Source organism: Salmo trutta, chromosome 13 (assembly GCF_901001165.1).
Source record: "Salmo trutta chromosome 13, fSalTru1.1, whole genome shotgun sequence".
In the NCBI taxonomy this organism is placed as follows: Eukaryota; Metazoa; Chordata; class Actinopteri; order Salmoniformes; family Salmonidae; genus Salmo; species Salmo trutta.
Window position 1 is genome coordinate 73,893,943 of NC_042969.1, and position 27,237 is coordinate 73,921,179.

Here is a 27,237-nt window from a genome sequence, read left to right on the forward strand (position 1 = left end):
ATATAGACCTGCCCCAAAGGTAACCCCTACTAGCCTACTAACTGTCCCTATCACTATATAGACCTGCCCCAAAGGTAACCCCTACTAGCCTACTAACTGTCCCTATCAATATATAGACCTGCCCCAAAGGTAACCCCTACTAGCCTACTAACTGTCCCTATCACTATATAGACCTGCCCCAAAGGTAACCCCTACTAGCCTACTAACTGTCCCTATCACTATATAGACCTGCCCCAAAGGTAACCCCTACTAGCCTACTAACTGTCCCTATCACTATATAGACCTGCCCCAAATGTAACCCCTACTAGCCTACTAACTGTCCCTATCAATATATAGACCTGCCCCAAAGGTAACCCCTACTAGCCTACTAACTGTCCCTATCAATATATAGACCTGCCCCAAAGGTAACCCCTACTAGCCTACTAACTGTCCCTATCAATATATAGACCTGCCCCAAAGGTAACCCCTACTAGCCTACTAACTGTCCCTATCACTATATAGACCTGCCCCAAAGGTAACCCCTACTAGCCTACTAACTGTCCCTATCAATATATAGACCTGCCCCAAATGTAACCCCTACTAGCCTACTAACTGTCCCTATCAATATATAGACCTGCCCCAAAGGTAACCCCTACTAGCCTACTAACTGTCCCTATCACTATATAGACCTGCCCCAAAGGTAACCCCTACTAGCCTACTAACTGTCCCTATCACTATATAGACCTGCCCCAAAGGTAACCCCTACTAGCCTACAAACTGTCCCTATCACTATATAGACCTGCCCCAAAGGTAACCCCTACTAGCCTACTAACTGTCCCTATCACTATATAGACCTGCCCCAAATGTAACCCCTACTAGCCTACTAACTGTCCCTATCACTATATAGACCTGCCCCAAAGGTAACCCCTACTAGCCTACAAACTGTCCCTATCACTATATAGACCTGCCCCAAATGTAACCCCTACTAGCCTACAAACTGTCCCTATCACTATATAGACCTGCCCCAAAGGTAACCCCTACTAGCCTACTAACTGTCCCTATCACTATATAGACCTGCCCCAAAGGTAACCCCTACTAGCCTACAAACTGTCCCTATCACTATATAGACCTGCCCCAAAGGTAACCCCTACTAGCCTACAAACTGTCCCTATCAATATATAGACCTGCCCCAAAGGTAACCCCTACTAGCCTACTAACTGTCCCTATCACTATATAGACCTGCCCCAAAGGTAACCCCTACTAGCCTACTAACTGTCCCTATCACTATATAGACCTGCCCCAAAGGTAACCCCTACTAGCCTACTAACTGTCCCTATCACTATATAGACCTGCCCCAAAGGTAACCCCTACTAGCCTACAAACTGTCCCTATCACTATATAGACCTGCCCCAAATGTAACCCCTACTAGCCTACTAACTGTCCCTATCACTATATAGACCTGCCCCAAAGGTAACCCCTACTAGCCTACTAACTGTCCCTATCAATATATAGACCTGCCCCAAAGGTAACCCCTACTAGCCTACAAACTGTCCCTATCACTATATAGACCTGCCCCAAATGTAACCCCTACTAGCCTACTAACTGTCCCTATCACTATATAGACCTGCCCCAAAGGTAACCCCTACTAGCCTACTAACTGTCCCTATCAATATATAGACCTGCCCCAAAGGTAACCCCTACTAGCCTACTAACTGTCCCTATCACTATATAGACCTGCCCCAAAGGTAACCCCTACTAGCCTACTAACTGTCCCTATCAATATATAGACCTGCCCCAAATGTAACCCCTACTAGCCTACTAACTGTCCCTATCAATATATAGACCTGCCCCAAAGGTAACCCCTACTAGCCTACTAACTGTCCCTATCAATATATAGACCTGCCCCAAATGTAACCCCTACTAGCCTACTAACTGTCCCTATCACTATATAGACCTGCCCCAAAGGTAACCCCTACTAGCCTACTAACTGTCCCTATCACTATATAGACCTGCCCCAAAGGTAACCCCTACTAGCCTACTAACTGTCCCTATCACTATATAGACCTGCCCCAAAGGTAACCCCTACTAGCCTACAAACTGTCCCTATCACTATATAGACCTGCCCCAAAGGTAACCCCTACTAGCCTACTAACTGTCCCTATCACTATATAGACCTGCCCCAAAGGTAACCCCTACTAGCCTACTAACTGTCCCTATCACTATATAGACCTGCCCCAAAGGTAACCCCTACTAGCCTACTAACTGTCCCTATCACTATATAGACCTGCCCCAAAGGTAACCCCTACTAGCCTACTAACTGTCCCTATCACTATATAGACCTGCCCCAAAGGTAACCCCTACTAGCCTACTAACTGTCCCTATCTCTATATAGACCTGCCCCAAAGGTAACCCCTACTAGCCTACTAACTGTCCCTATCAATATATAGACCTGCCCCAAAGGTAACCCCTACTAGCCTACTAACTGTCCCTATCAATATATAGACCTGCCCCAAATGTAACCCCTACTAGCCTACTAACTGTCCCTATCAATATATAGACCTGCCCCAAAGGTAACCCCTACTAGCCTACAAACTGTCCCTATCACTATATAGACCTGCCCCAAATGTAACCCCTACTAGCCTACTAACTGTCCCTATCACTATATAGACCTGCCCCAAAGGTAACCCCTACTAGCCTACTAACTGTCCCTATCAATATATAGACCTGCCCCAAAGGTAACCCCTACTAGCCTACTAATGATCTATCCTGCCCCATCATGTCCTGTTACCCCTCTCTCGCTCTCTCTAGGTCAGTTAGTTTCATTATGTTGTTCCCTACAGAGGCTGATTGGTAATCAGTAGCAGGTCTGGACTAGGTTGTCTCTCCTGCTCAACTGTGTCAAATACGCTCATTCTCGCTCTCTTTTTATTTATTTCTCTTATTCCCTCTTTTTCACTCCCCCATTCACCCAGGCTCACAATCATGCACACACACGCACACGCACACGCACACGCACACGCACACGCAAACGCACACACACACACACACACACACACACACACACACACACACACACACACCTGCGCAAACGTTCACTCACACATGTTGGGTCTCATTTTCTCCATAGTTATTCAGCAGTGTGTTTTGGTAATGGAAAGTTAAGGTAAAGCCCTGGGTTTCTCTGAGGTGTGGGCCCCCAGCACTGAGACAACATTGAGTGTGTTTGTGTTCATGTGGGAAAATGTTGAGAGTGTGTGTGTCGTGTGGTGATTTTTTGAATAGCTTGGGAGTGTGTTGTGGTAGTGTCTTTAGGAAAAGTATGAGTGTGTTTGTCTAAATGTTAAAAAGCTTTGAGTATGTTTGTCTAAGTGATGGAAAACGGTGTGTGCATGCACACATGCTTGTGTGTGCGTGCGTGTCTATGTGCATGTTTTTGTGTGTGTGTGTGTATATTCACTGGTGCACCTGAGGATACAGTATAGAGGAATGGAAGGAGGTGAGACTGACATTACACAGAAGCCCTAGAGCGTGCCCTATGGAGGGAGAGAGAGAGGGCCAAGAGAGAGAGGGCCGAGAGAGAGAGAGGATAATAAACGAGTGAGAGCAGAGAGCGAGAGAGAGAGGATAATAAACGAGTGAGAGGAGAGAGCCAGAGAGAGAGAAATGTCCTAAATATCCAGAGGAAAACTACAAACAATGCATGCAGGGCAGAATTAGGCCATATCCACAAATAATACAAACTCAAAAAAGAGCAAAGTTTTGGAAACGTCTAAAATACAGTGACCCCTCTCATAGCATTACCAAGCCCTGCAATGCCAAGAGCTGAACAAAGAAAAGAGTCCCCTCATCCAGCTGGTCCTGGGGCTGAGTTCACAAACCTGTTCCACTAACACACTGAAGCCTCAGGACCAGAACATCCAATCAATCAGAATAAACCAAATTACAACACAGTCAAAACAAAACTACATTGCTTATTGGGAAGCACAAACACAAAGCAAAAGTACACTGTGGCTAAATATTTGACCATGGTTACTGATCAAAACCTTAGAAAAACCTTGACAAAGTACAGGCTCAGTGAGCACAGCCTTGCCATTGAGAAGGGTAGACACAGGAAAACCTGGCTCCCTGTAGAGGAAAGGCTGTGCAACCACTGCACAACAGAACCTGAGACAGAGCTGCATTTCCTGACAAAATGTCAAAAATATAAAACAATTAGAGAGTGTCATTTTCCCAAATTTGAAACCCTTATTCAAGGTTTCAAAGACCTCTCTGATGAGGATAGACTACCCGTCCTGTTGGGGGAGGACGCAGAGAGCTGTGGGTTGGCAGCGCACTACATTGCTGCCTGATATAAGTTGATTGACAGTGTCTGACAGACCAATCAACCTGCACATGTCCTCTACTGTATGATTATTGTTATTGTTGAATGTATGGTTATATTGACCGTTGGTTATTGTTGTTACTGTTGTCCCGTTGACCATTTTGATTCTCATTTTATTTATTTTTCTATTGTAAATATCCAAAGTAAGCTTTGGCAATATGTACATTGTTACGTCACGCCAATAAAGCGAATTTAATTTTTGAGAGAGAGAGAGAGAGAGAGAATAATAAACGAGTGAGAGCAGAGAGAGAGAGAGAGAGAATAATAAACGAGTGAGAGCAGAGAGAGCCAGAGAGAGAGGATATGAGAGGGACACAGTGAAGTCAAGCAGATAGTCTAGGAGTAAAGTGTATGACCTTGAAGAAATAAGTCTGGACTTTGATGATGTGTGTGTGAGTAAGAGCCTGTCTGTCTCGTAGTGTGTGTTTTTCTGTCAGTATGCTTTTCAGTGTGTCTGTATTTCAGTGTGTGTGAGGCGCTGAAATGTGCTCATGACATCAGGACACACAGTGGTTTAGAACAGCAGGTCATTGCTGGGATTGCACGTGAGTGTCACTCCCCCTCTGCTCCTCGGACTAAGAAACAAACCTTGTTACCGTGGCACCCAGACAAGCCAGGAGTGCTCCAACAAGGGATTGGAAAAGACACCTGGAGAGAGAGAGAGAAAGAGGGAGGGAGACAGACAGAGAGGGTGGATAGAGAGAAATAAGAGAGGGAGAGAGACAGAGAGAATTAGGGAGGACAGAAAGAACTCTTGGCATTTTAGAATTATTCCTCTCCTCTCCTCTCTTTCACTCTGTCACTCTTTCTAGCTGTTTCACTCATTCCACATTTGCTGTGATTCTCCTTACTTTATGCCTTCATGTTAAAGAAATGGCAACCTGTAGGTGTTGTGTAAATAGCCCACCGCCTCACACGCTGTGCCCCTGGGTGTTGTGTTGCGCTTGTCCAGGCGAGGTGGACACGAAGCTGGCAGAGGCGGCGTTTGATGGCTTCGAGTACTTCCAGGAGAAAGAGGATGACCTGCACAAGTCCTACAACGACCGCTCATACCTCAGCTCTGAGGACATTTCCTCTGGGGAGAGCCGCACTGGTGAGCATGCACACTCTGCCACACAAACCCACGCATGCAAACACACATACTGTACACTCATGCATGGACATACATCATTTACATTTAGTCATTAACATTTAATCACTTACGGGAGTTTTTAGGGTTAAGTGCCTTGATCAAGGGCACATCAACAGATTTGGTCACCTAGTCGGCTCGGGGATTCGAACCAACGACATTTCGATTACTGGCCCAATGCTCTTAACCGCTAGGCTACCTGACATGGAAACACACACACATATTATACATGCAGTATGTGGATATACAGTACAAAGATATACAGTATTCATATAAGGACACATACTCCCACAGCCCCCGTAACAAGGAAATCATTCCTCCATTCAGTCATTCTGATTTACATCTTTACTTTACTGTGTGTGTGTGTGTGTGTGTGTGTGTCCAGACTTTGTAGCAGTGTTGACGGGAGTAACAGGCTCCTGGTTACCCAGCTCCAGTGGTGTGGCCCGGGCACGCTTCTCTCTCACTAGAACCAGCCTGACCTTCTCCATCACCTACCAGAGGTAACACGCACACTGACAGAAAAACGAACAATAATCATGTGATAATCATTAGTAATGACTAGTCTCTAATTTCATAAAATGAAATTGTATCTTTCCCTCTTCCTCTCTCCTGTTCTCTCTCCTCTCTCATGTTCTCCCTCCCTCTCTCCTGTTCTCCCTCCCTCCCTCTCTCCTGTTCTCCCTCTCTCCTGTTCTCCCTCCCTCTCTCCTGTTCTCCCTCCCTCTCTCTTGTTCTCCCTCCCTCTCTCCTCTCTCCTCTCTCCTGTTCTCCCTCCCTCTCTCCTCTCTCATGTTCTCCCTCCCTCTCTCCTGTTCTCCCTCCCTCTCTCCTCTCTCCTGTTCTCCCTCCCTCTCTCCTCTCCTAGGATTGGGCGACCAAGCAGGGTTGTCTTCCTTGATTCAGATGGAAACACTGCGTTTGAGTACAAGACCCCTAAGGGAGACTCAGACATGGTAAGAGACTGGAACACTCTTTGTTCCTAGGTAGACATTTCCGCTATTTATGTTTTTATTATGTGTGTGTGAATGTGAGAAGACGGGGAGAGAAAGCAACAGTGCTTGTATGTGTGTGTACCCTAGAGAGAAAGATGAAGTACCTCCGTGATAAACGCTCTCTCTCTGTGACTCTCCGGTCAAACTCTCACTGGCCCCCGACATAATTCACCCTGCAATAATAAACACAGACGCTGCCACAAATACACAAACACACACACGCACATACAGACACACACACACTCACGGCGTTGTCACAGCATTGCCTTATCATTGTCCGAATGTTCCTGAGGTAATCAGGTCTTGATTACTGTAAAATAACGCATGCAGCCATTCTCACAAACAGTGGATTTTATTGGGTCAAATGGAATGGTGCAACCGTTGGACTGAGAGGCACAAGGAGCTGCCACAGTCACCTAACTTTACACAGAGTAAACACAGAGAAAGAGAACGAGAAAGGAAGGTATAGTTTATTTAAGAGGGGAGCTGTGTGTGTGTGTGTGTGTGTGTGGGTGTGTGTGACAGAGGCCTACATCACCAGTGCACCATTTCCCGTCTAAAGCCAAATTACACACGTAACATCATCACATTCTGTAACAGCTTAAGTCAGGACCCCTGAATATAGGCCTAGAAAAAAAATGTACTTAGCATTTTTTTGACAAATGCCCCTATCAAGTGTCGAGTGCTAGAGGACCTTAGTGAAACCGCCCTGGGGCGGCCAGGGGGAGGGGTTGTTGGAACAGATTATCTCGGGGGGTGGTATTTAGTGCGTGACATCATCCGTGTGAAGGAGACGGAGCACAATTAGAATTAAAAGAGGAGATTATCCTGGAGTCAGAGCTATGAGGTGTGTGTCCGTCATCACCTTTCTTACCCCTCTAAGGCAAATCTTTTTTCCGGAGGTTTCGTTGTTTGAGTCCAGAGTCTCGACAGGCTGATCTTTTCCACAGATGGAACTGTGTGTTGCAGAGAAATGAAACAGCATATGCAGACTGTTTTGAGTCAGTTTGTAAGCAGTAACTATGGCAGAACACAACACACACACACTCAAACCCCAGCCTTGGCTAAGAACACCACACACACACACACACACACACACACACACACACACACACACACACACACACACACACACACACACACACACACACACACACACACATACACGTGCGCGCACACACACACACACACACACACACACACACACACTCAAACCCCAGCCTTGGCTAAGAACACCACACACACGCACGCACGCACGCACACGCGCACACACACACTCAAACCCCAGCCTTGGCTAAGAACACCACACACACACACACACACACACACACACACACACACACACACACACACACACACACACACACACACACACACACACTTACACACTCAAAGCTAAGAACATGCGGCTGCAACTGTGGCTCATCTGTTTGTGTGTGTGTGTGTGTGTGTGTGTGTGTGTGTGTGTGTGTGTGTGTGTGTGTGTGTGTGTGTGTGTGTGTGTGTTTCAGATCTGCGGGGTGTGGAAGAATCTTCCCCAATCCCACGTGCGACAGCTACAGGCAGAACAACTTCGGGTTACTATGACAACAGCAGCCGGTAGACGGGAGCAGATGGAAGGAAAGATCATCAAACACAGAGCACTGTTCGCAGGTGTGTGTGCGTGTATTTGTGGGTGCATGAAAGTGTGTTTGTGTATCTGTTTAAATGTGGATAGAAGAAGACTCAATATTTCCATCAATTCAGATTTATGTATATACAGTTGAAGTTTATGTACACCTTAGCCAAATACATTTAAACTCAGTTTTTCACAATTCCTGACATTTAATCCTAGTAAAAATTCCCTGTTTTAGGTCAGGATCACCACTTTATTTTAAGAATGTGAAATGTTAGAGAGAATGTTTTATTTCAGCTTTTATTTCTGTAATCACATTCCCAGTGGGTCAGAAGTTTACATACACTCAATTAGTATTTGGTAGCATTGCCTTTAAATTGTTTAACTTGGGTCTAACGTTTCGGGTAGCCTTCCACAAGCTTTGTAGGCCTCCTTGCTCACACACACTTTTTCAGTTCTGCCAACAAATTTTCTATAGGTTTGAGGTCAGGGCTTTGTGATGGCCATTCCAATACCTTGACTTGTTGTCCTTAAGCCATTTTGCCACAACTTTGGAAGTATGCTCGGGGTCATTGTCCATTTGGAAGACCCATTTGCGACCAAGCTTTAACTTCCTGACTGATGTCTTGAGATGTTGCTTCAATATAGCCACATAATTGTCCCTCCTCATGATGCCATCTATTTTGTGAAGTGCACCAGTCCCTCCTGCAGCAAAGCACCCCCACAACATGATGCTGCCACCCCAGTGCTTCACGGTTGGGATGGTGTTCTTCGGGCTTGCAAGCCTCCCCCTTTTTCCTCCAAACTTAATGATGGTCATTATGGCCAAACAGTTCTCTTTTTGTTTCATCAGACCAGAGGATATTTCTTCAAAAAGTACGATCTTTGTCCCCATGTGCAGTTGCAAACCGTAGTCTGGCTTTTTAATGGTGGTTTTGGAGCAGTGGCTTCTTCCTTTCTGAGCGGCCTTTCAGGTTATGTCAATATAGGACTCGTTTTACTGTGGATATAGATACTTTTGTACCTGTTTCCTCCAGCATCTTCACAAGGTCCTTTGCTGTTGTTCTGGGATTGATTTGCACTTTTCGCACCAAAGTACGTTCATCTCTAGGAGACAGAACACGTCTCCTTCCTGAGCGGTATGACGGCTCCGTGGTCCCATGGTGTTTATACTTGTATCGATGAACGTGGTACCTTCAGGCGTTTGGAAATTGCTCCCAAGGATGAACCAGACTTGTGGAGGTCTACAATTGTTTTTCTGAGGTCTTGGCTGATTTTCTTTTGATTTCCCCATGCTGTCAAGCAAAGAGGCACTGAGTTTGAAGGTAGGCCTTGAAATACATCCACAGGTACGCCTCCAATTGACTCAAATGATGTCAATTAGCCTATCAGAAGCTTCTAAAGCCATGACATCATTTTCTGGAATTTTCCAAGCTGTTGAAAGGCACAGTCAACTTAGTGTATGTAAACTTCTGACCCACTGGAATTGTGATACAGTGAATTATAAGTGAAATAATCTGTCTGTAAACAATTGTTGGAAAAATTACTTGTGTCACGCACAAAGTAGATGTCCTAAACGACTTGCCAAAACTATAGTTTGTTAACAAGACATTTGTGGAGTGGTTGAAAAACACGTTTTAATAATGACTCCAACCTAAGTGTATGTAAACTTCCAACTTCAACTGTATGTGTACAGGTAACTGCCAAAATAAGGAACCACTTGAGTAAATGAGGGATACAATACATTTGTGTACATTTCAATGAGGACAAACATTCAGTAATGTATACAGCTCATATTGTAAACAGTATCTGCATGAGAACACAGTGGATGGCCTTCATAACCGAATACAGTAAAAAAAGTTATGTGTGTATAGCATGTGTGTTTATAATGTGAGTGTGATATCTGTGTGACCCCACAGAGACGTTCAGCTCCACTCTGACCTCAGAAAAAGAGCATTCTGGGATGGGAGGCATTGCCATGCTGACTCTGAGTGACACAGAGAACAACCTTCACTTCATCCTCATACTGCAGGGACTGATACAACACAGACAGAGAGGTGAGAGGGGGAGAGAGAGGGGTGGGGGAGGGAGGGAGGACTGATACAACACAGGGTGAGAGGGGAGAGAGAGAGGGGTGGGGGAGGGAGGGAGGACTGATACAACACAGACAGAGAGGTGAGAGAGGGAGAGAGAGAGAGGTGGGGGAGGGAGGACTGATACAACACAGACAGAGAGGTGAGAGGGGAGAGAGAGAGGGGTGGGGGAGGGAGGACTGATACTACACAGACAGAGGTGAGAGAGGGAGAGAGAGAGGGGTGGGGGAGGGAGGGAGGACTGATACAACACAGGGTGAGAGGGGAGAGAGAGAGGGGTGGGGGAGGGAGGACTGATACAACACAGACAGAGAGGTGAGAGGGGAGAGAGAGAGGGGTGGGGGAGGGAGGACTGATACTACACAGACAGAGAGGGGAGAGAGAGAGGGGTGGGGGAGGGAGGGAGGACTGATACCTTCAGCCATAAGACAAGAGACTGGAGGTTGTTTTGGGAGTAGGGAGTAGGGGCTAAGTCAAGAAACTAGAGATTGCTTTGGGAATAGGGAGTAGAGGCCAAGACAAGTGACTTGGGGTTGTTTTGGGACTGGGGACTAGGGGGTACCTTAAGGCATAAAACAAGAGACTATGGGTTGTTTCTGGACTGGGTACTAGGGGGTAGGGGCTAAGACAAGAGACTAGAGGTTGTTTTGGGACTGGGGACTAGGGAGTAATTTAGGGGCTGAGAGACTAGAGGTTGTTTTGGGACTGGGGACTAGGGAGTAACTTAGGGGCTAAGAGAAGAGACTAGAGATTGTTTTGGGACTAGGGAGTGCTGTGAGGCAGTGTGACATGGTTCTAAGTTTGTTCTGTGCTCTCTCTCTCGGCCCTGTAGACTCCCCCCTGGTGCCCATCCGGGTACGACTGCAGTACAGCCAACATGTCCTGAGAGAGATCCATGCCAACGTCACCGCCTATGTACGTTTTAGAAACTACACACACACTCTCTCTTTCTCTCTCTCTTTTTCTGTTTCTCTCTTGGACACAGATCTAGGATCTGCTTGTCCTCACCAAACCAGATCCTAACCTTAACCATTAGGAGGAAAACACACATCAGGACAAACCAAGAGGCAGGAGGAAAGGGGGGAAACAGATGACATCGTGACATCAGGGACAAACCAAGAGTCGGGAGGAAAGGGGGGAAACAGATGACATCGTGACACACTCTCCCGCTGAGACGGCTGTGGCTCCTTCCCCACATCCTACTGCTGTTGTTAGTACTGTTAAACCTCCATAGAGATGTGATGGACAAAGAAAAAGAAAGAGAGAGTGTGGAGGGGGTTGTAAGAGACAGATGTAGTGAGGAAGAGATGGAGGGATGAGAGACAGAAAGGAGAGAGTGAGGGAGAGATGGAGGGATGAGAGACAGAAAGGAGAGAGTGAGGGAGAGATGGAGGATGAGAGACAAAGGAGAGAGTGAGGGAGAGATGGAGGATGAGAGACAAAGGAGAGAGTGAGGAAGAGATGGAGGGATGAGAGACAGAAAGGAGAGAGTGAGGGAGAGATGGAGGATGAGAGACAAAGGAGAGAGTGAGGGAGAGATGGAGGATGAGAGACAAAGGAGAGAGTGAGGGAGAGATGGAGGATGAGAGACAAAGGAGAGAGTGAGGGAGAGATGGAGGATGAGAGACAAAGGAGAGAGTGAGGGAGAGATGGAGGATGAGAGACAAAGGAGAGAGTGAGGGAGAGATGGAGGATGAGGAACAGAAAGGAGAGAGTGAGGGAGAGATGGAGGATGAGAGACAAAGGAGAGAGTGAGGGAGAGATGGAGGATGAGGGACAGAAAGGAGAGAGTGAGGGAGAGATGGAGGATGAGAGACAAAGGAGAGAGTGAGGGAGAGATGGAGGATGAGAGACAGAAAGGAGAGAGTGAGGGAGAGAGGGTGGGACGGCATGCACACTGCTCACACATGTCAGTGGTTAGTTGTCTGTGGGACCAGAAAGAGGGAGGAAGAGGGGGAGGAAGAGAGGGAGGGATAGAGGGAGGAGGAGGGATGAAAGGAGGGGTCTGTTTTTAATCTGGTGGGAATTATGTGAATCTGAGAGTTGATGTGCCCCTCTTTCTGTTTTACACACACACACACATACACCAAATAGTCTTTACGTTACATGATCAAAAGTATTTGGACACCTGCTGGTCGAACATATCATTTCAAAATCATGGGTATTAATATGGAGTTGGTCCCCACTTTGCTGCTATAACAGCCTCCAGTCTTCTGGAAAGGCTTTCCACTAGATGTTGGAACATCGCTGCTGGGACTTGCTTAGTGAGGTTGGGCACTGATGTTGGGCGATTAGGCCTGGCTCGCAGTCGGCGTTCCAATTCATCCGAAAGGTGTTCGATGGGATTGAGGTCAGGGCTTTGTGCAGGCCAGTCATGTTCTTCCACAATGATCTCGACAAACCATTTCTGTAATGACCTCGCTTTGTGCATTGGGGCATTGTCATGCTGAAACAGGGAATGGTCTTTCCAAAACTATTGCCACAAAGTTGGAAGCACAGAATTGTTTATAATATCATTGTACGCTGTAGCGTTAAGATTTCCCTTCACTGGAACTAAGGGGCCTAGCCCGAAACATGAAAAACATCCCTAGACCATCATTCCTCCATCAAACTTTACAGTTGGCACTATGCATTGGAGCAGGTATCGTTCGCCTGGCATCCGTCAAACCCAGATGCGTCCATCAGACTGCCAGATGGTGAAGTGTGATTCATCACTACAGAGAATGCGTTTCCACTGCTCGAGAGTCCAATGGCTGCTAGCTTCACACCACTCCAGCTGACGCCTTGTGTAACAGTGTAGGTTCTGTCCCTCTCTTCGCCCCAACCTGGGCTCGAACCAGGGACCCTTGCACACATCAACAACTGACACCCACGAAGCATCGTTACCCATCGCACCACAAAAGCCGCGGCCCTTGCAACGCAAGGGGAACAACCACTTCAGGTCTCAGAGCGAGTGACGTCACCGATTGAAACGTTATTAGCGCGCACCACCGCTAACTAACTAGTCATTTCACATCGGTTACACTTGCACTGCGCATGGTGATCTTAGGCTTATGTGCGGCTGCTCGGCCATGGAAACTCATTTCATGAAGCTCCAGACTAACAGTTATTTTGCTGACGCTGCTTCCAGGATTTTTTACGGGCTTCAGCACTCGGCGGTCCCGTTCTGTGAGCTTGTGTGGCCTACCACTTTGCGCCTGAGCCGTTGTTGCTCTTCGACGTTTCCACTTCACAATAACAGCACTTACAGTTGACCGGGGCAGCTCTAGCAGGGCAGAAATTTGATGAACTGACTTGTTGGAAAGGTGGCATCCTATGACGGTGCCATGTTGAAAGTCACTGAGCTCTTCAGTAAGGCCATTCTACTGCCAATGTTTGTCTATGGATATTGCATGGCTGTGTGCTTGATTTTATACACTATTCAGCAACGGTGTGGCTGAAATAGCCGAATCCACTAATTTGAATGGTAGTGTGTGTTCTCCTCCCTTTCCTGCTCTTAATATATTACCATCCTTCTTTACTTTCCTTTCATCTCCAATAATGCTTTTTACTCTCCACATTTCTCAATCACTCCTTCCTTCATCCTTTCTTTCCTTACCTCCCTCCTGTCATTCCTCCATCCCTCCCTCTCTCTCTCTTGGCTCAATCCTGTCCCTGGATTTTTTGTACATGGATATTTCTATTGAAATGGGCCCCGAGGTCATAAAAGTAATGTGTTCACCACAGTCATACATCTGTCACATTAATATAACATTTTTCAAATAACTTTCCAATCTCTGTTTATCTAAAGTTCTGGCGGTTGGAAGGATATGAAAGTGGGTGCATTTTGTGAGATATTAGCCCCAAAGCAAGCCATATTTCCGGTGTGTCTAAGGCCTATGTGTGTGTGTGTGTGTGGTGGTGGTGGTGGGGGGGGGTTGTTGAGAGAGACAGAGAGAGTGTGAGTGTGTTTCAGTGTCTGTATGTGTGTTTGAGGAGAATGACTTTGTGAGTTTATTTATTACAACCCCTTGTGTGTTTGTTTCTGATAAGTCTGACGACGTATCACCATTTCCCCAACGTTCTCCCTTTAGGACCCAGACTTTGCTGAGGTGCTGACAGACCTGAACAGTCGGGAGCTCTTCTGGTTGTCAAGGGGCCAGCTGGTGATTGCCGTGGAAACTGAGGGCCCGGACCCCAGACACATCTCCGGTTTCATCACCGGCAGGAAGTCATGTGACAGTAAGTGCCACGCCCCTTTATGTAGAACAACCAATCAATCAGCCCACAGTCAGTCACTCAGACAGGTGACATGTTGAATCGATGAAGTTACTCGAGTCGCTCAACATCAAACAATCAACCTTCATTCCTCTTCTGTCATCCCATCACACCTGAAATGAGGCCAACGTCAGAGACCTAGGAGGAATGGGTTTTGTCTTTCAGTTCACTTGTTCCCCTTCTGTTCCTCCATGGCTGTTTTAGCGATTCTCTCTCTTCTATAAATACTCCTTTCTTTCAAGTCTTATCACTGAAGTAAAACCATGTTTATAGCACCGCTGTTTGACTTGGTGGTCCACCAAGACCGGGAGAGGAGGTGTGTGTCGTAGACAAAGTCTGAGACAATTCAGCGCACACATGTTCCATTCAAGCGACTCTAATGCAAACATACTTATATACTTAGATCCCCCCCACACACACTCACACACACATTGTCTTTTTCATACGCACACCCACACTTGTGTGTACACACACACACACACACACACACACACACTGGGCGCTGCCAAGGTCACAGTCTGCTGGACCTCACTCTCCATACTGGTGTTCCAGTTCCATGATTAACAGGTTGACGTTATGTGTGAAGAATTCAACCAAACACACTCGTTTCACTCTCTCCTTACATCTCTCTCTCTCGCTCTCTCTCTCTGCCTGTCTCTCCTGTTCTGTTCTTTTTCTGTCTTGAACTCCTTCCCCTCTATTACTCCCATTCGGCCTTTGAGGAGTTTCTCCCTCCTTTTCTCTCCGCTCCTTCTCTATTTGTCTTTCCCTGTCTGTCTTCTAAGCCCCTTCGTGTTCAACAAGGGTTACCTCATCCCATGGTTTAACCTTGGGTTAGGGTGTGCATGTGTTGGGGGGTATACCACTTAAGCTAGAATTCTCTCTTTTGAGATGACACACACTTACCCTCACCCCAAAGTTCTGTGTGGACGGGTTGTGCTCTATTCCGTTCCCTGTGATTGTCCCCTCTGGTGGAGTGATGACATGGGGTGTGTGTGCATGTGTGTGTGTCGTTCTACAGCGGAGACGTGAGAGAATGTGTTCTGGCCCTCTCTCGGCTCCCCCCTGTCTGGCTCTCCAGACTAACATGGTGAATTATAACACGACAGAGAGCATTGCCTCATCTCGCATGCAAGAGCTGCCTCATCACACACAGATAGTCTGTAGTAGTCTGGGTCTGGGGCTGAAATGGAAAGGGGACAATGTTTTGAGATCAGAGTCAGGGAGACCCTACTCATACTCACTCTCTCATCATCCTCTCTCGTTCCACCTTCAATTTGCTTTATGGAAACATGAAAAGATCCAAATGTGGCACTGTGTGTTCATCTGTTATGTTGAAATATTTTACAAAATGTTTTCCTCTCTCAATTTTCTCTCTTTCTGTCCTCCACTCCCTGTGTTTCTCTCTCCAGCCATCCAGAGTGTCATGTCCAGTGGTGATGCATTGACAGCAGGGAAGACAGGCGGTGTGGGATCAGCATTCTTTCATCTCCATGATAACGGCACCCTGGACTATCAGGTATGGATCTGAACTGAATCGAATTGATTTTAACTTTAAATAACTGAATCAAATGGAATTGTACTGTCACTATTTCCATATCTGAACTGAACTGAACCACCAAACCAACCCATATCCTGCTCCGTCCACAGGTCCAGATAGCGGGGTTGTCCAGTGAGGTGGTGGGTCTGACCATCGAGCTAAAGCCTCGGCGGCGCAGTAAGCGCTCCGTGCTGTATGACCTCGCTCCAGAGTTCCACAGGCCCAGCGGGCGGGCGGCGGGAAGCTGGAGTCGTCTGGAGGCGCGTCACATCCACATGCTGCTGCAGAACGAACTGTTCATCAACGTGGCTACCGCACACAGCCAGGAGGGGGAGCTACGCGGACAGATCAGAGGCCTGCTCTACAGCGGCCTGGAGGCACCCAGACATGGTGAGACACTGACCTCAGACCAGAGCAGACACTAGGGCTGAATCCTAAATCAACCCCCTTTGTCTCGATCCTTCATTTGTGCATTTGCTCCTCCATTCGTGAATTATTTTTGAGTTTGCGCAATTTCACACTAGAATGGAGTTGTGCATAATTATGAGCCACCTGTGTTTGTTTGTGTTTGACACAAGTAACAGATGAAATACCTCCCAAATTACATGTGTAACTGTGACTGTTATCTTGTAAAATGACAGGGGAATTTTTCTCATTTGAATTTAACGTCCATTTTATTATTTAAATGTGGAACATGAGTTGCCTCATTCAAGTCAAGAGTATATCCCGAACCTGTGTCACAGCCGGCCGCGACCGGTAGACCCACGAGACAATTGGCCCAAAGTTGTCTAGATTAGGGGAGGGTTTGGCCGGCAGGGATGTCCTTGTCCTATCGCGCTCTAGCGACTCCTTTGGCGGGCCAGGCGCGTGCACGTTGACATGGTCGCCAGGTGTACCGTGTTTCCTCCGACACATTGGTGCGGCAGGATTCCGGATTAAGTGGGCATTGTGTCAAGAAGCAGTGCGGCTTGGTGGGGTTGTGTTAGTATGTCCCGAAGTTGATTGATCCCTTCACTACTCTTGAAATCACCCTTTGAGTTTTGTTAGTAACACGTGACAATGGAAGGCCCTCCGAGCGAGTTGGTAGTGGCGATGGACTGGTTTGGGATTCACCATAGAGTAACTCAAATACACTTAGGTTGAGTAAATGCATAGGTCAGGGATGGAAAACTCCAGTCCTCTAGACTAGAGACAGTGTTCACAGAGGCACCTTTATAAAGTATCTGAAAGAAAAACATTGATCCCAATTTGAGATTATTCTCTTTAACTCTAGTCTTTTGCTTTTCATTCATATTTAACTCTCTCAACCCTCTCCTTCCCTAGAGATCCCTGTCCCTCTGGCAGGCCAGTTTGTGGCCCCTCCAGTCCTGACCAGTGCTGGGGGCCATGCCTGGGTGTCTGTGGACGAGCGCTGTCACCTCCATTATGAGATCGTGGTGGCAGGCCTCAGCAAAGCTGATGACCTCACAGTCAGCGCCCACCTTCATGGATTTGCCGAAATCGGAGAGCTTGGTGAGAGCAGCACCAATCACAAGAGACTGCTGACAGGGTTCTATGGTTCTCAGGTAGGCAGAGGGAGATACATGAATAATCACAGACACACAACTTTGTCATGACAGTATGATATAGATAATGTATACATACAGCAGAATCTTATTCTATTCCATTCTCTCTCTCTCTCTCTCTCTCTCTCTCTCTCTCTCTCTCTCTCTCTCTCTCCTCTCTCTCTCTCTCTCTCTCTCTCTCTCTCTCTCTCTCTCTCTCTCTCTCTCTCTCTCTCTCTCTCTCTCTCTCTCTCTCTCTCTCTCTCTCTCTCTCTCTCTCCTCTCTCTCTCTCTCTCTCTCTCTCTCTCTCTCTCTCTCTCTCTCTCTCTCTCTCTCTCTCTCTCTCTCTCTCTCTCTCTCTCTCTCTCTCTCTCTCTCTCTCTCTCTCTCTCTCTCTCTCTCTCTCTCTCTCTCTCTCTCTCTCTCTCTCTCTCTCTCTCTCTCTCTCTCAGGCCCAGGGTGTGTTGAAGGACATCAGTGTAGAGTTGTTGCGTCACCTGGACAGAGGGACAGCCTTCATCCAGGTCAGCACCAAGGTCAACACCAGAGGAGAGATACGTGGACGGGTGAGTAGGACCAGAACTCAACCACTGAACAACCATTATTCAACCACTCTAAAATCCTAACACAGTGTGCATCTCAACCTCAACCGTAGCTCAATCCCAATCCACACTCTTCACTTTGATCAGCATTATTGGAATATATTGAGGATTATAGAGATGGAGCGATGACAGGTGGAGGAGAGGAGGGAGGGAGCTGAGGCTCCTTAGGGCCCTAGTCAGCTGAGTGTTTGTGTGTGTGTGTGTGTGTGAGTGAGTGAGTGAGTGAGTGAGTGAGTGAGTGAGTGCTCACTTAGCCAGTGTGAGGCCACACACTCTCACTGGCAGATGGTCTTGTGTTTTTAGAGACATTTTGTTGAAAAGTAAAAGTTTTTGAGGACACACAAACACATCGTTACATGCGAACATATCTGCAGGTGGCCTGGTTTAAGATTTTGTCTTAGCTGCCAGGGATTAGAATGGAAGAAAGAAACGTGTGAGAACACACACACACACACACACACACACACACAGTAAGGTCCGGTAGTTTTAATAGCAAACAGGTCTGACACATAAACAGCCATGTGCCTTGGAGCCGTAGAGACATGGCCGGAAAGCTGGCTGAACGCTCCATTTAGGACTCATTTACAAGTACACTTTATAACAAGGCACCAGGGAGGTTTGTCCAACAAATCACTGAAATCCTAACCTCTGTCTTCCCCCCCTCTCTCCCTACTTCCTCCTCCTTGTTCTCTTTCTCTTGGTCCCTCCTCTTATTCTCCTATTCTCATGCTCGTCCCCTCTTTCTTTCTCTCTCCGTCACCTCCTCTCCATTCTTCTCTCCCTCCCTTCTGTCTTTCTCTCCCTACAGGTCCATGTGCCTAACAACTGTGAGTTTGGGACAAGGGGTGAGGTGGAGGTGGCTGAGTTTGATGGCCTGTTTGTGCGTGATCCTGAGGAACTAAAGAAAGACCCCCACACCTGTTTCTTTGAGAGTCAACACCACGCCCACGGCTCACTCTGGACCCCCAACTACAACCACTGTTTCACCTGCAGCTGTCAGGTAGGACTGTTCCAACTACAACCACTAGGGCGGCGCTATAGCTACGCATTCAATTCACTGCTGGTTTCCCAGACACTGATTAAGTCTAGTCCTGAACTAAGAAGCCCTTTCCATGGAGAATCTAGAAGTCTTGAGAATCTAGAAGTATAGTTTCTACTTCTATATTGAGTGACTGTGTCTAACCACTCTCTCTCTTCTTCTGTCCATTTTCTCTTCCCTCATCTCTCCATCTCTCTGTCCTCCCTGTAGAAGCGCACAGTGATCTGTGACCCAGTCATCTGTCCAGCCCTCACCTGTTCTCGCACCATCCAGCCTGAGGACAAGTGCTGCCCCGTGTGTCTCGGTGAGTGTGTGTGTATGAGTGTGTGTGTTACTATGTTTGAATAGGATTGTGTGTTTTTCTTATTCTTGAGAGGACTTATTATTGACAGTTCACCACATTACGGTCGTAAAGTTGTGACATAATACTTTCCTGTGTCCGTTTCCCCTATCTGTCCTTTAGAGAGGAAAGACCCCAAGAACATGAAGACTCCAGAGAGACTAGATGAGCATCCAGAAGGTTCTGAACCGTCTCTCTGTCTGACCGTCACTCCTCTTTCTTTCTCGCTTTCTCCATCTGTCTGTTCCTCTGTTTCTCCCTGCCAGGAGGCACTCGTTCTCTCTCTACATCACCCTCCCTCCCTCCCTCTTCTTCTTCTGTCTGTTCCTCTGTTTCTCCCTGCTAGGAGGCACTCGTTCTTTCTCTCTACATCACCCTCCCTCCTCTCCTTCTGTCTGTTCCTCTATCTCCTCCTGCCAGGAGGCACTCGTTCTGTCTCTTATCCCCTCCCTCCCTCTCCTTCTGTCTGTTCCTCTGTTTCTCCCTGCCAGGAGGCACTCGTTCTCTCTCTACATCACCCTCCCTCCCTCTTCTTCTTCTGTCTGTTCCTCTGTTTCTCCCTGCTAGGAGGCACTCGTTCTGTCTCTCTACATCACCCTCCCTCCTCTCCTTCTGTCTGTTCCTCTGTTTCTCCCTGCTAGGAGGCACTCGTTCTGTCTCTCTACATCACCCTCCCTCCTCTCCTTCTGTCTGTTCCTCTGTTTCTCCCTGCTAGGAGGCACTCGTTCTGTCTCTCTACATCACCCTCCCTCCTCTCCTTCTGTCTGTTCTCTATCTATCCCTGCTAGGAGGCACTCGTTCTGTCTCTCTACATCACCCTCCCTCCCTCTCCTTCTGTCTGTTCCTCTATCTCTCCTGCTAGGAGGCACTCGTTCTGTCTCTCTACATCACCCTCCCTCTCTCCTTCTGTCTGTTCCTATCTCTCCTGCTAGGAGGCACTCGTTCTGTCTCTCTAATCACCCTCCCTCTCTCCTTCTGTTGTTCCTCTATCTCTCCCTGCCAGGAGGCACTCGTTCTGTCTCTCTACATCACCCTCCCTCCCTCTCCTTCTGTCTGTTCCTCTATCTCTCCCTGCTAGGAGGCACTCGTTCTGTCTCTCTACATCACCCTCCCTCCTCTCCTTCTGTCTGTTCCTCTATCTCTCCCTGCTAGGAGGCACTCGTTCTGTCTCTCTACATCACCCTCCCTCCCTCTCCTTCTGTCTGTTCCTCTGTCTCTCCCTGCTAGGAGGCACTCGTTCTGTCTCTCTACATCACCCTCCCTCCCTCTCCTTCTGTCTGTTCCTCTATCTCTCCCTGCAGGAGGCACTCGTTCTGTCTCTCTACATCACCCTCCCTCCCTCTCCTTCTGTCTGTCCTCTATCTCTCCCTGCTAGGAGGCACTCGTTCTGTCTCTCTACATCACCCTCCCTCCCTCTCCTTCTGTCTGTTCCTCTATCTCTCCCTGCTAGGAGGCACTCGTTCTGTCTCTCTACATCACCCTCCCTCCCTCTCCTTCTGTCTGTTCCTCTATCTCTCCCTGCCAGGAGGCACTCGTTCTGTCTCTCTACATCACCCTCCCTCCTCTCCTTCTGTCTGTTCCTCTATCTCTCCCTGCTAGGAGGCACTCGTTCTGTCTCTCTACATCACCCTCCCTCCCTCTCCTTCTGTCTGTTCCTCTATCTCTCCCTGCCAGGAGGCACTCGTTCTGTCTCTCTACATCACCCTCCCTCCCTCTCCTTCTGTCTGTTCCTCTATCTCTCCCTGCCAGGAGGCACTCGTTCTGTCTCTCTACATCACCCTCCCTCCCTCTCCTTCTGTCTGTTCCTCTATCTCTCCCTGCCAGGAGGCACTCGTTCTGTCTCTCTACATCACCCTCCCTCCCTCTCCTTCTGTCTGTTCCTCTGTTTCTCCCTGCTAGGAGGCACTCGTTCTGTCTCTCTACATCACCCTCCCTCCCTCTCCTTCTGTCTGTTCCTCTGTTTCTCCCTGCCAGGAGGCACTCGTTCTGTCTCTCTACATCACCCTCCCTCCTCTCCTTCTGTCTGTTCCTCTGTTTCTCCCTGCTAGGAGGCACTCGTTCTGTCTCTCTACATCACCCCTCCCTCCCTCTCCTTCTGTCTGTTCCTCTGTTTCTCCCTGCCAGGAGGCACTCGTTCTGTCTCTCTACATCACCCCTCCCTCCTCTCCTTCTGTCTGTTCCTCTATCTCTCCCTGCCAGGAGGCACTCGTTCTGTCTCTCTACATCACCCTCCCTCCTCTCCTTCTGTCTGTTCCTCTATCTCTCCCTGCCAGGAGGCACTCGTTCTGTCTCTCTACATCACCTCCCTCCCTCTCCTTCTGTCTGTTCCCTCCTATCTCTCCCTGCCAGGAGGCACTCGTTCTGTCTCTCTACATCACCCTCCCTCCCTCTCCCTTCTGTCTGTTCCTCTATCTCTCCCTGCCAGGAGGCACTCGTTCTGTCTCTCTACATCAACCCTCCCTCCTCTCCTTCTGTCTGTCCTCTGTTTCTCCCTGCTAGGAGGCACTCGTTCTGTCTCTCTACATCACCCTCCCTCCCTCTCCTTCTGTCTGTTCCTCTATCTCTCCCTGCCAGGAGGCACTCGTTCTGTCTCTCTACATCACCCTCCCTCCCTCTCCTTCTGTCTGTTCCTCTATCTCTCCCTGCTAGGAGGCACTCGTTCTGTCTCTCTACATCACCCTCCCTCCTCTCCTTCTGTCTATTCCTCTATCTCTCCCTGCTAGGAGGCACTCGTTCTGTCTCTCTACATCACCCTCCCTCCTCTCCTTCTGTCTGTTCCCTCTATCTCTCCCTGCTAGGAGGCACTCGTTCTGTCTCTCTACATCACCCTCCCTCCTCTCCTTCTGTCTGTTCCTCTATCTCTCCCTGCCAGGAGGCACTCGTTCTGTCTCTCTACATCACCCTCCCTCCTCTCCTTCTGTCTGTTCCTCTATCTCTCCCTTCTAGGAGCACTCGTTCTGTCTCTCTACATCAACCTCCCTCCCTCTCCTTCTGTCTGTTCCTCTATCTCTCCCTGCCAGGAGGCACTCGTTCTGTCTCTCTAACACCCCTCCCTCCCTCTCCTTCTGTCTGTTTCCCTCTGTTTCTCCCTGCTAGGAGGCACTCGTTCTGTCTCTCTACATCACCCTCCCTCCCTCTCCTTCTGTCTGTTCCTCTAATCTCTCCCTGCTCGGAGCGCACTCGTTCGTCTCTCTACATCACCCTCCATCCCTCTCCTTCTGTCTGTTCCTCTGTTTCTCCCTGCTAGGGCGGCACTCGTTCTGTCTCTCTACATCACCCTCCCTCCCTCTACTTCTGTCTGTTCCTCTATCTCTCCCTGCCTAGCGAGGCACTCGTTCTGAATCTCTAACATCACCCTCCCTCCCTTTCTCTTATTGTATGTCTGTTTCTCTCTATCTCTCCCTGCTAGTAGGCACTCAGTTCTGTCTCTCTACATCCACCTACCCTCCCTCTCCTTCTGTCTGTTCCTCTATCTCTCCCGCCAGGAGGCACTCGGTCTGTCTCTCTACATCACCCTCCCTCCCTCTCCTTCTGTTGTCCTCTATCTCTCCCTGCTAGGAGGCACTCGTTCTGTGCTCTTCTTACCCACCCTCCCCCTCTCCTTCTGTCTGTTCCCTCTATACTCTCCCTGCCTAGGAGGCACTCGTTCGCTCTACTACATCACCCTCCCTCCTCTCCTTCTGTCTGTTCCTCTGTTTCTCCCTGCTAGGAGGCACTCGTTCTGTCTCTCTACATCACCCTCCCTCCTCTCCTTCTGTCTGTTCCTCTATCTCTCCCTGCTAGGAGGCACTCGTTCTGTCTCTCTACATCACCCTCCCTCCTCTCCTTCTGTCTGTTCCTCTATCTCTCCCTGCCAGGAGGCACTCGTTCTGTCTCTCTACATCACCCTCCCTCCCTCTCCTTCTGTCTGTTCCTCTATCTCTCCCTGCTAGGAGGCACTCGTTCTGTCTCTCTACATCACCCTCCCTCCTCTCCCTTCTGTCTGTTCCTCTATCTCTCCCTGCTAGGAGGCACTCGTTCTGTCTCTCTACATCACCCTCCCTCCTCTCCTTCTGTCTGTTCCTCTATCTCTCCCTGCTAGGAGGCACTCGTTCTGTCTCTCTACATCACCCTCCCTCCTCTCCTTCTGTCTGTTCCTCTGTTTCTCCCTGCTAGGAGGCACTCGTTCTGTCTCTCTACATCACCCTCCCCTCCTTCCTTCTGTCTGTTCCTCTTGTTTCTTCCCCCTTGCTAGAGGCACTCGTTCTGTCTCTCTACAATCACCCTCCCTCCCTCCTCCTTCTGTCTTGTTCCTCTGTTTCTCCCTGCTAGGAGGGCACTCGTTCCTGTCTCTCTCACATCACCCTGCCCTCCTCTCCTTCTGTTCGTGTTCCCTCTGTTTCTCCCTGCTAGGCGGCACTCGTTCTGTCTCTCTACATCACCCTCCCTCCTCTACTTCTGTCTGTTCCTCATATCTCTCCTGCCAGGAGGCACTCGTTCTGTCTCTTCTTACATCACCCTCCTCCCTCCCTATCTTCTGTCTGTTCCTCTAATCTCTCCCTGCTAGGAGGCACTCGTTCTGTCTCTCTACATCACCCTCCCTCACTCTCCTTCTGTTCTGCTTCCTCTATCTCTCCCTGCCAGGAGGCACTCGTTCTGTCTCTCTACATCACCCTCCCTCCTCTCCTTCTGTCTGTTCCTCTATCTCTCCCTGCCAGGAGGCACTCGTTCTGTCTCTCTACATCACCCTCCCTCCCTCTCCTTCTGTCTGTTCCTCTATCTCTCCCTGCTAGGAGGCACTCGTTCTGTCTCTCTACATCACCCTCCCTCCTCTCCTTCTGTCTGTTCCTCTATCTCTCCCTGCTAGGAGGCACTCGTTCTGTCTCTCTACATCACCCTCCCTCCTCTCCTTCTGTCTGTTCCCTCTGTCTCTTTGTGCCAACAGATACGTTTTACCTCTGAGATTGATATGCATTTGCAATGCTAAGAGTCCTCTATTTCTCTCATCCCTCTGAACCCCCCCATACTCACTCACTCACTCACTCACTCACTCACTCACTCACTCAGGTTGTTACTTTGAGGGGGACCAGAAGATGCATGCTCCTGGGTCTACATGGCATCCATTCGTCCCTCCATTTGGCTACATCAAGTGTGCCCTCTGCACCTGCAAGGTAGGCCTCTAGGTTATTTCTTCACAGCTAGGATGATGTAAGTCGATAAGTGATGGTAACAAAACATATTTAGAAACATAACCTTTCTGCAGCTTCCTAGAATTTAATGTAAATTACGCTCATTCCCATTGTGTCCTTCCTCCTCTACTCCGGTAGGGGGCGACAGGCGAGGTGCACTGTGAGAAGGTGACGTGTCCAGCCCTGACCTGCAGTCGTCCGGTACGCCGTAGCCCCTCAGACTGCTGTAAGGAATGTCCGGAGGAAGACAAACCCCCCTTGGAGCACGCTGACATGATGCAGGCAGACGGGACACGTCACTGCAAGTTTGGGAAGAACTTCTACCAGAACAGTGACAACTGGCACCCCCGTGTGCCCCTGATGGGAGAGATGAAGTGCATCACCTGCTGGTGTGACGTGAGTATTACAGGGAGTCAGGGACCAGTCAGGAACAAGTCTTTTACAAAATACAGACACTTAAAAGTGGGTTTGGACCTGTTGCCAAGCAACAAAACTCAAGACAAAAAAGCTTCAGACTGTTGGACCTAAACCCCATAGACCAAAAAGGAAAAAACCACTGTAGAACTCCCTCTGTTTCAGTAAACCTTTAGAAAAACCCAGACTCAACGTTTCTACTGACTGAAGGAGTTTTTCCATGCCACTGTGCTCAGTACATATTTGTACAGATAGAGTAGGGATGTTTCAGACTTGGGTGAGCTTCATAGCTGTAGGGATGGGGGGACTTGTGTGGTCTTTACCCTTTGGGGAAAAATTCCAGTGTCAGTGTGGGGAACTCTGGGATTTGGAGTTGAGAAGCGTGGAGCATTTTCTGGTTTCACAGCATTGTGAGGAGCATTCCTAATGTACCTCCCTCGATCTCTCCCTCCCTCCTTTCTCGCTTTCTTTCTCCCTCTCTCTCTCCAGCATGGTGTGACTAAGTGTCAGAGGAAACAGTGTCCAGTCCTGACCTGTAGTAACATCACCCGCCGGGAGGGCATGTGCTGTCCTGAGTGCCAAGGTGACAAGCACACAAGCACACACAAACATACACCATCCTCCCTCATGCTCCCTAGCCAGAGCATCCTAGGACACATGCTTGAAATAGCGAGACATGCTCTCAATCCTGATGACATGCTTTCAAACAGTGATGATTCATGTAGTAATCACAGATTCATTCATATTGGATTGTCTCTTTTGTTTAGATTCCAAAGAGGAAGAGGAGGAGCTGATGAAAGTTCCGGAAAAGAAGAACAGCTGGAGACACTGAGTTGAGATCCCCTCTCCAGCCGCATCCCCCACTTCTACCTTCCTCCCACCACGCCCCCCTCCCCTCCTCTCTCTACCTACCCCCTCATGGGCAGACCTAGACCTGCACACTGGGTCAGCTAACACCCCCTAAAATCAAGACCCCTATAACCCTCCAGCCCCAACCCACAACCCCCCCTGTCCACTCCCACCCCTTAGTCAGCCTCTGGATTGGAAGGAAGGAAGGAAAGACAGAGGAAAAGAAAGAGAAGCACTGAGGTGTCATGGAAAGAAGGGAACAAAAAGAGATCAGAAGTGAACCAACCACAGCTGCTGCAGCAGTGACTTTTGACTGGTTTCTCCTTTGAAATTTGACATTTTTGTTTTGTTTTTAGTTCTTTTGTTTCCTCGTGATGAATTTTGCCCGCCCTTTCAAAAGTCACATACAATTACCCTTCATATTCAAATACCTGTACTCAAGGTTTTTTGCTTAGTTGTTAAAATGGATGTGTTGGTAGCCTTTGCGTTGTTAGATTGATGTTAATTGTAAATGGTTTGTACTGATTGATGTGTGTGTGTGTGTGTGTGTGTGTGTGTGTGTGTGTGTGTGTGTGTGTGTGTTTGCCAGTGGTAAAAATGTTTGCTAAGCAGGTGCCAAACATACAAGACAGTAAACTTACTTGGTGGCTAGATGGAAACGCACACAAAACAGTCAGCAATGCTCAGTCTATCTGATAAACCAGCACCACACATACGCCCTGTCATCCCATCCAGTCAGCACCACACATACACCTATCATCCCATCCAGTCAGCACCACACATACGCCCTGTCATCCCATCCAGTCAGCACCACACATACGCCCTGTCATCCCATCCAGTCAGCACCACACATACACCTATCATCCAATCCAGTCAGCACCACACATACGCCCTGTCATCCCATCCAGTCAGCACCACACATACGCCCTGTCATCCCATCCAGTCAGCACCACACATACGCCCTGTCATCCCATCCAGTCAGCACCACACATACGCCCTGTCATCCCATCCAGTCAGCACCACACATACGCCCTGTCATCCCATCCAGTCAGCACCACTAGAACTCTTCCCTTGGAAAAGCATAACACACCCAAGTATCTATTCTAATTGCTCACTGAAGAGATTAGAATATACTGTAACTTTACATAAACATTTGATTTAGATTTATTTGCAGCTCTGAGTCTGGTACCATTGACCTGTATTGCACCTCTTCATGTGGTTGTCTGTTTCTCATTTCAGTAATATGTATAATTATTTTATAATACTTTGTTTAAGTGTTGTTATTTTTATG

The 27,237-nt window shown here is 48.3% G+C and overlaps 1 protein-coding gene across 1 annotated transcript in view; it reads left to right on the forward strand.

Moving 5' to 3' along the window:
• The window catches only part of LOC115206509 (chordin), a 46,364-nt gene extending 20,019 nt beyond the window's left edge, over positions 1 to 26,345 (forward strand). Inside the window, exons 4-21 of the mRNA XM_029773579.1 lie at positions 5,313 to 5,453; positions 5,875 to 5,992; positions 6,358 to 6,445; positions 7,996 to 8,137; positions 10,019 to 10,156; positions 11,025 to 11,107; positions 14,266 to 14,413; positions 15,862 to 15,968; positions 16,100 to 16,379; positions 17,313 to 17,554; positions 17,987 to 18,100; positions 18,945 to 19,136; positions 19,386 to 19,479; positions 19,639 to 19,695; positions 24,562 to 24,665; positions 24,822 to 25,079; positions 25,587 to 25,680; positions 25,865 to 26,345. Of these exons, the coding sequence (XP_029629439.1) occupies positions 5,313 to 5,453; positions 5,875 to 5,992; positions 6,358 to 6,445; positions 7,996 to 8,137; positions 10,019 to 10,156; positions 11,025 to 11,107; positions 14,266 to 14,413; positions 15,862 to 15,968; positions 16,100 to 16,379; positions 17,313 to 17,554; positions 17,987 to 18,100; positions 18,945 to 19,136; positions 19,386 to 19,479; positions 19,639 to 19,695; positions 24,562 to 24,665; positions 24,822 to 25,079; positions 25,587 to 25,680; positions 25,865 to 25,929 (2,465 nt within the window). The 3' untranslated portion in view covers positions 25,930 to 26,345. The remainder of the gene's footprint in view (positions 1 to 5,312; positions 5,454 to 5,874; positions 5,993 to 6,357; positions 6,446 to 7,995; positions 8,138 to 10,018; positions 10,157 to 11,024; positions 11,108 to 14,265; positions 14,414 to 15,861; positions 15,969 to 16,099; positions 16,380 to 17,312; positions 17,555 to 17,986; positions 18,101 to 18,944; positions 19,137 to 19,385; positions 19,480 to 19,638; positions 19,696 to 24,561; positions 24,666 to 24,821; positions 25,080 to 25,586; positions 25,681 to 25,864) is intronic.
• Positions 26,346 to 27,237: the final 892 nt, after the last annotated feature.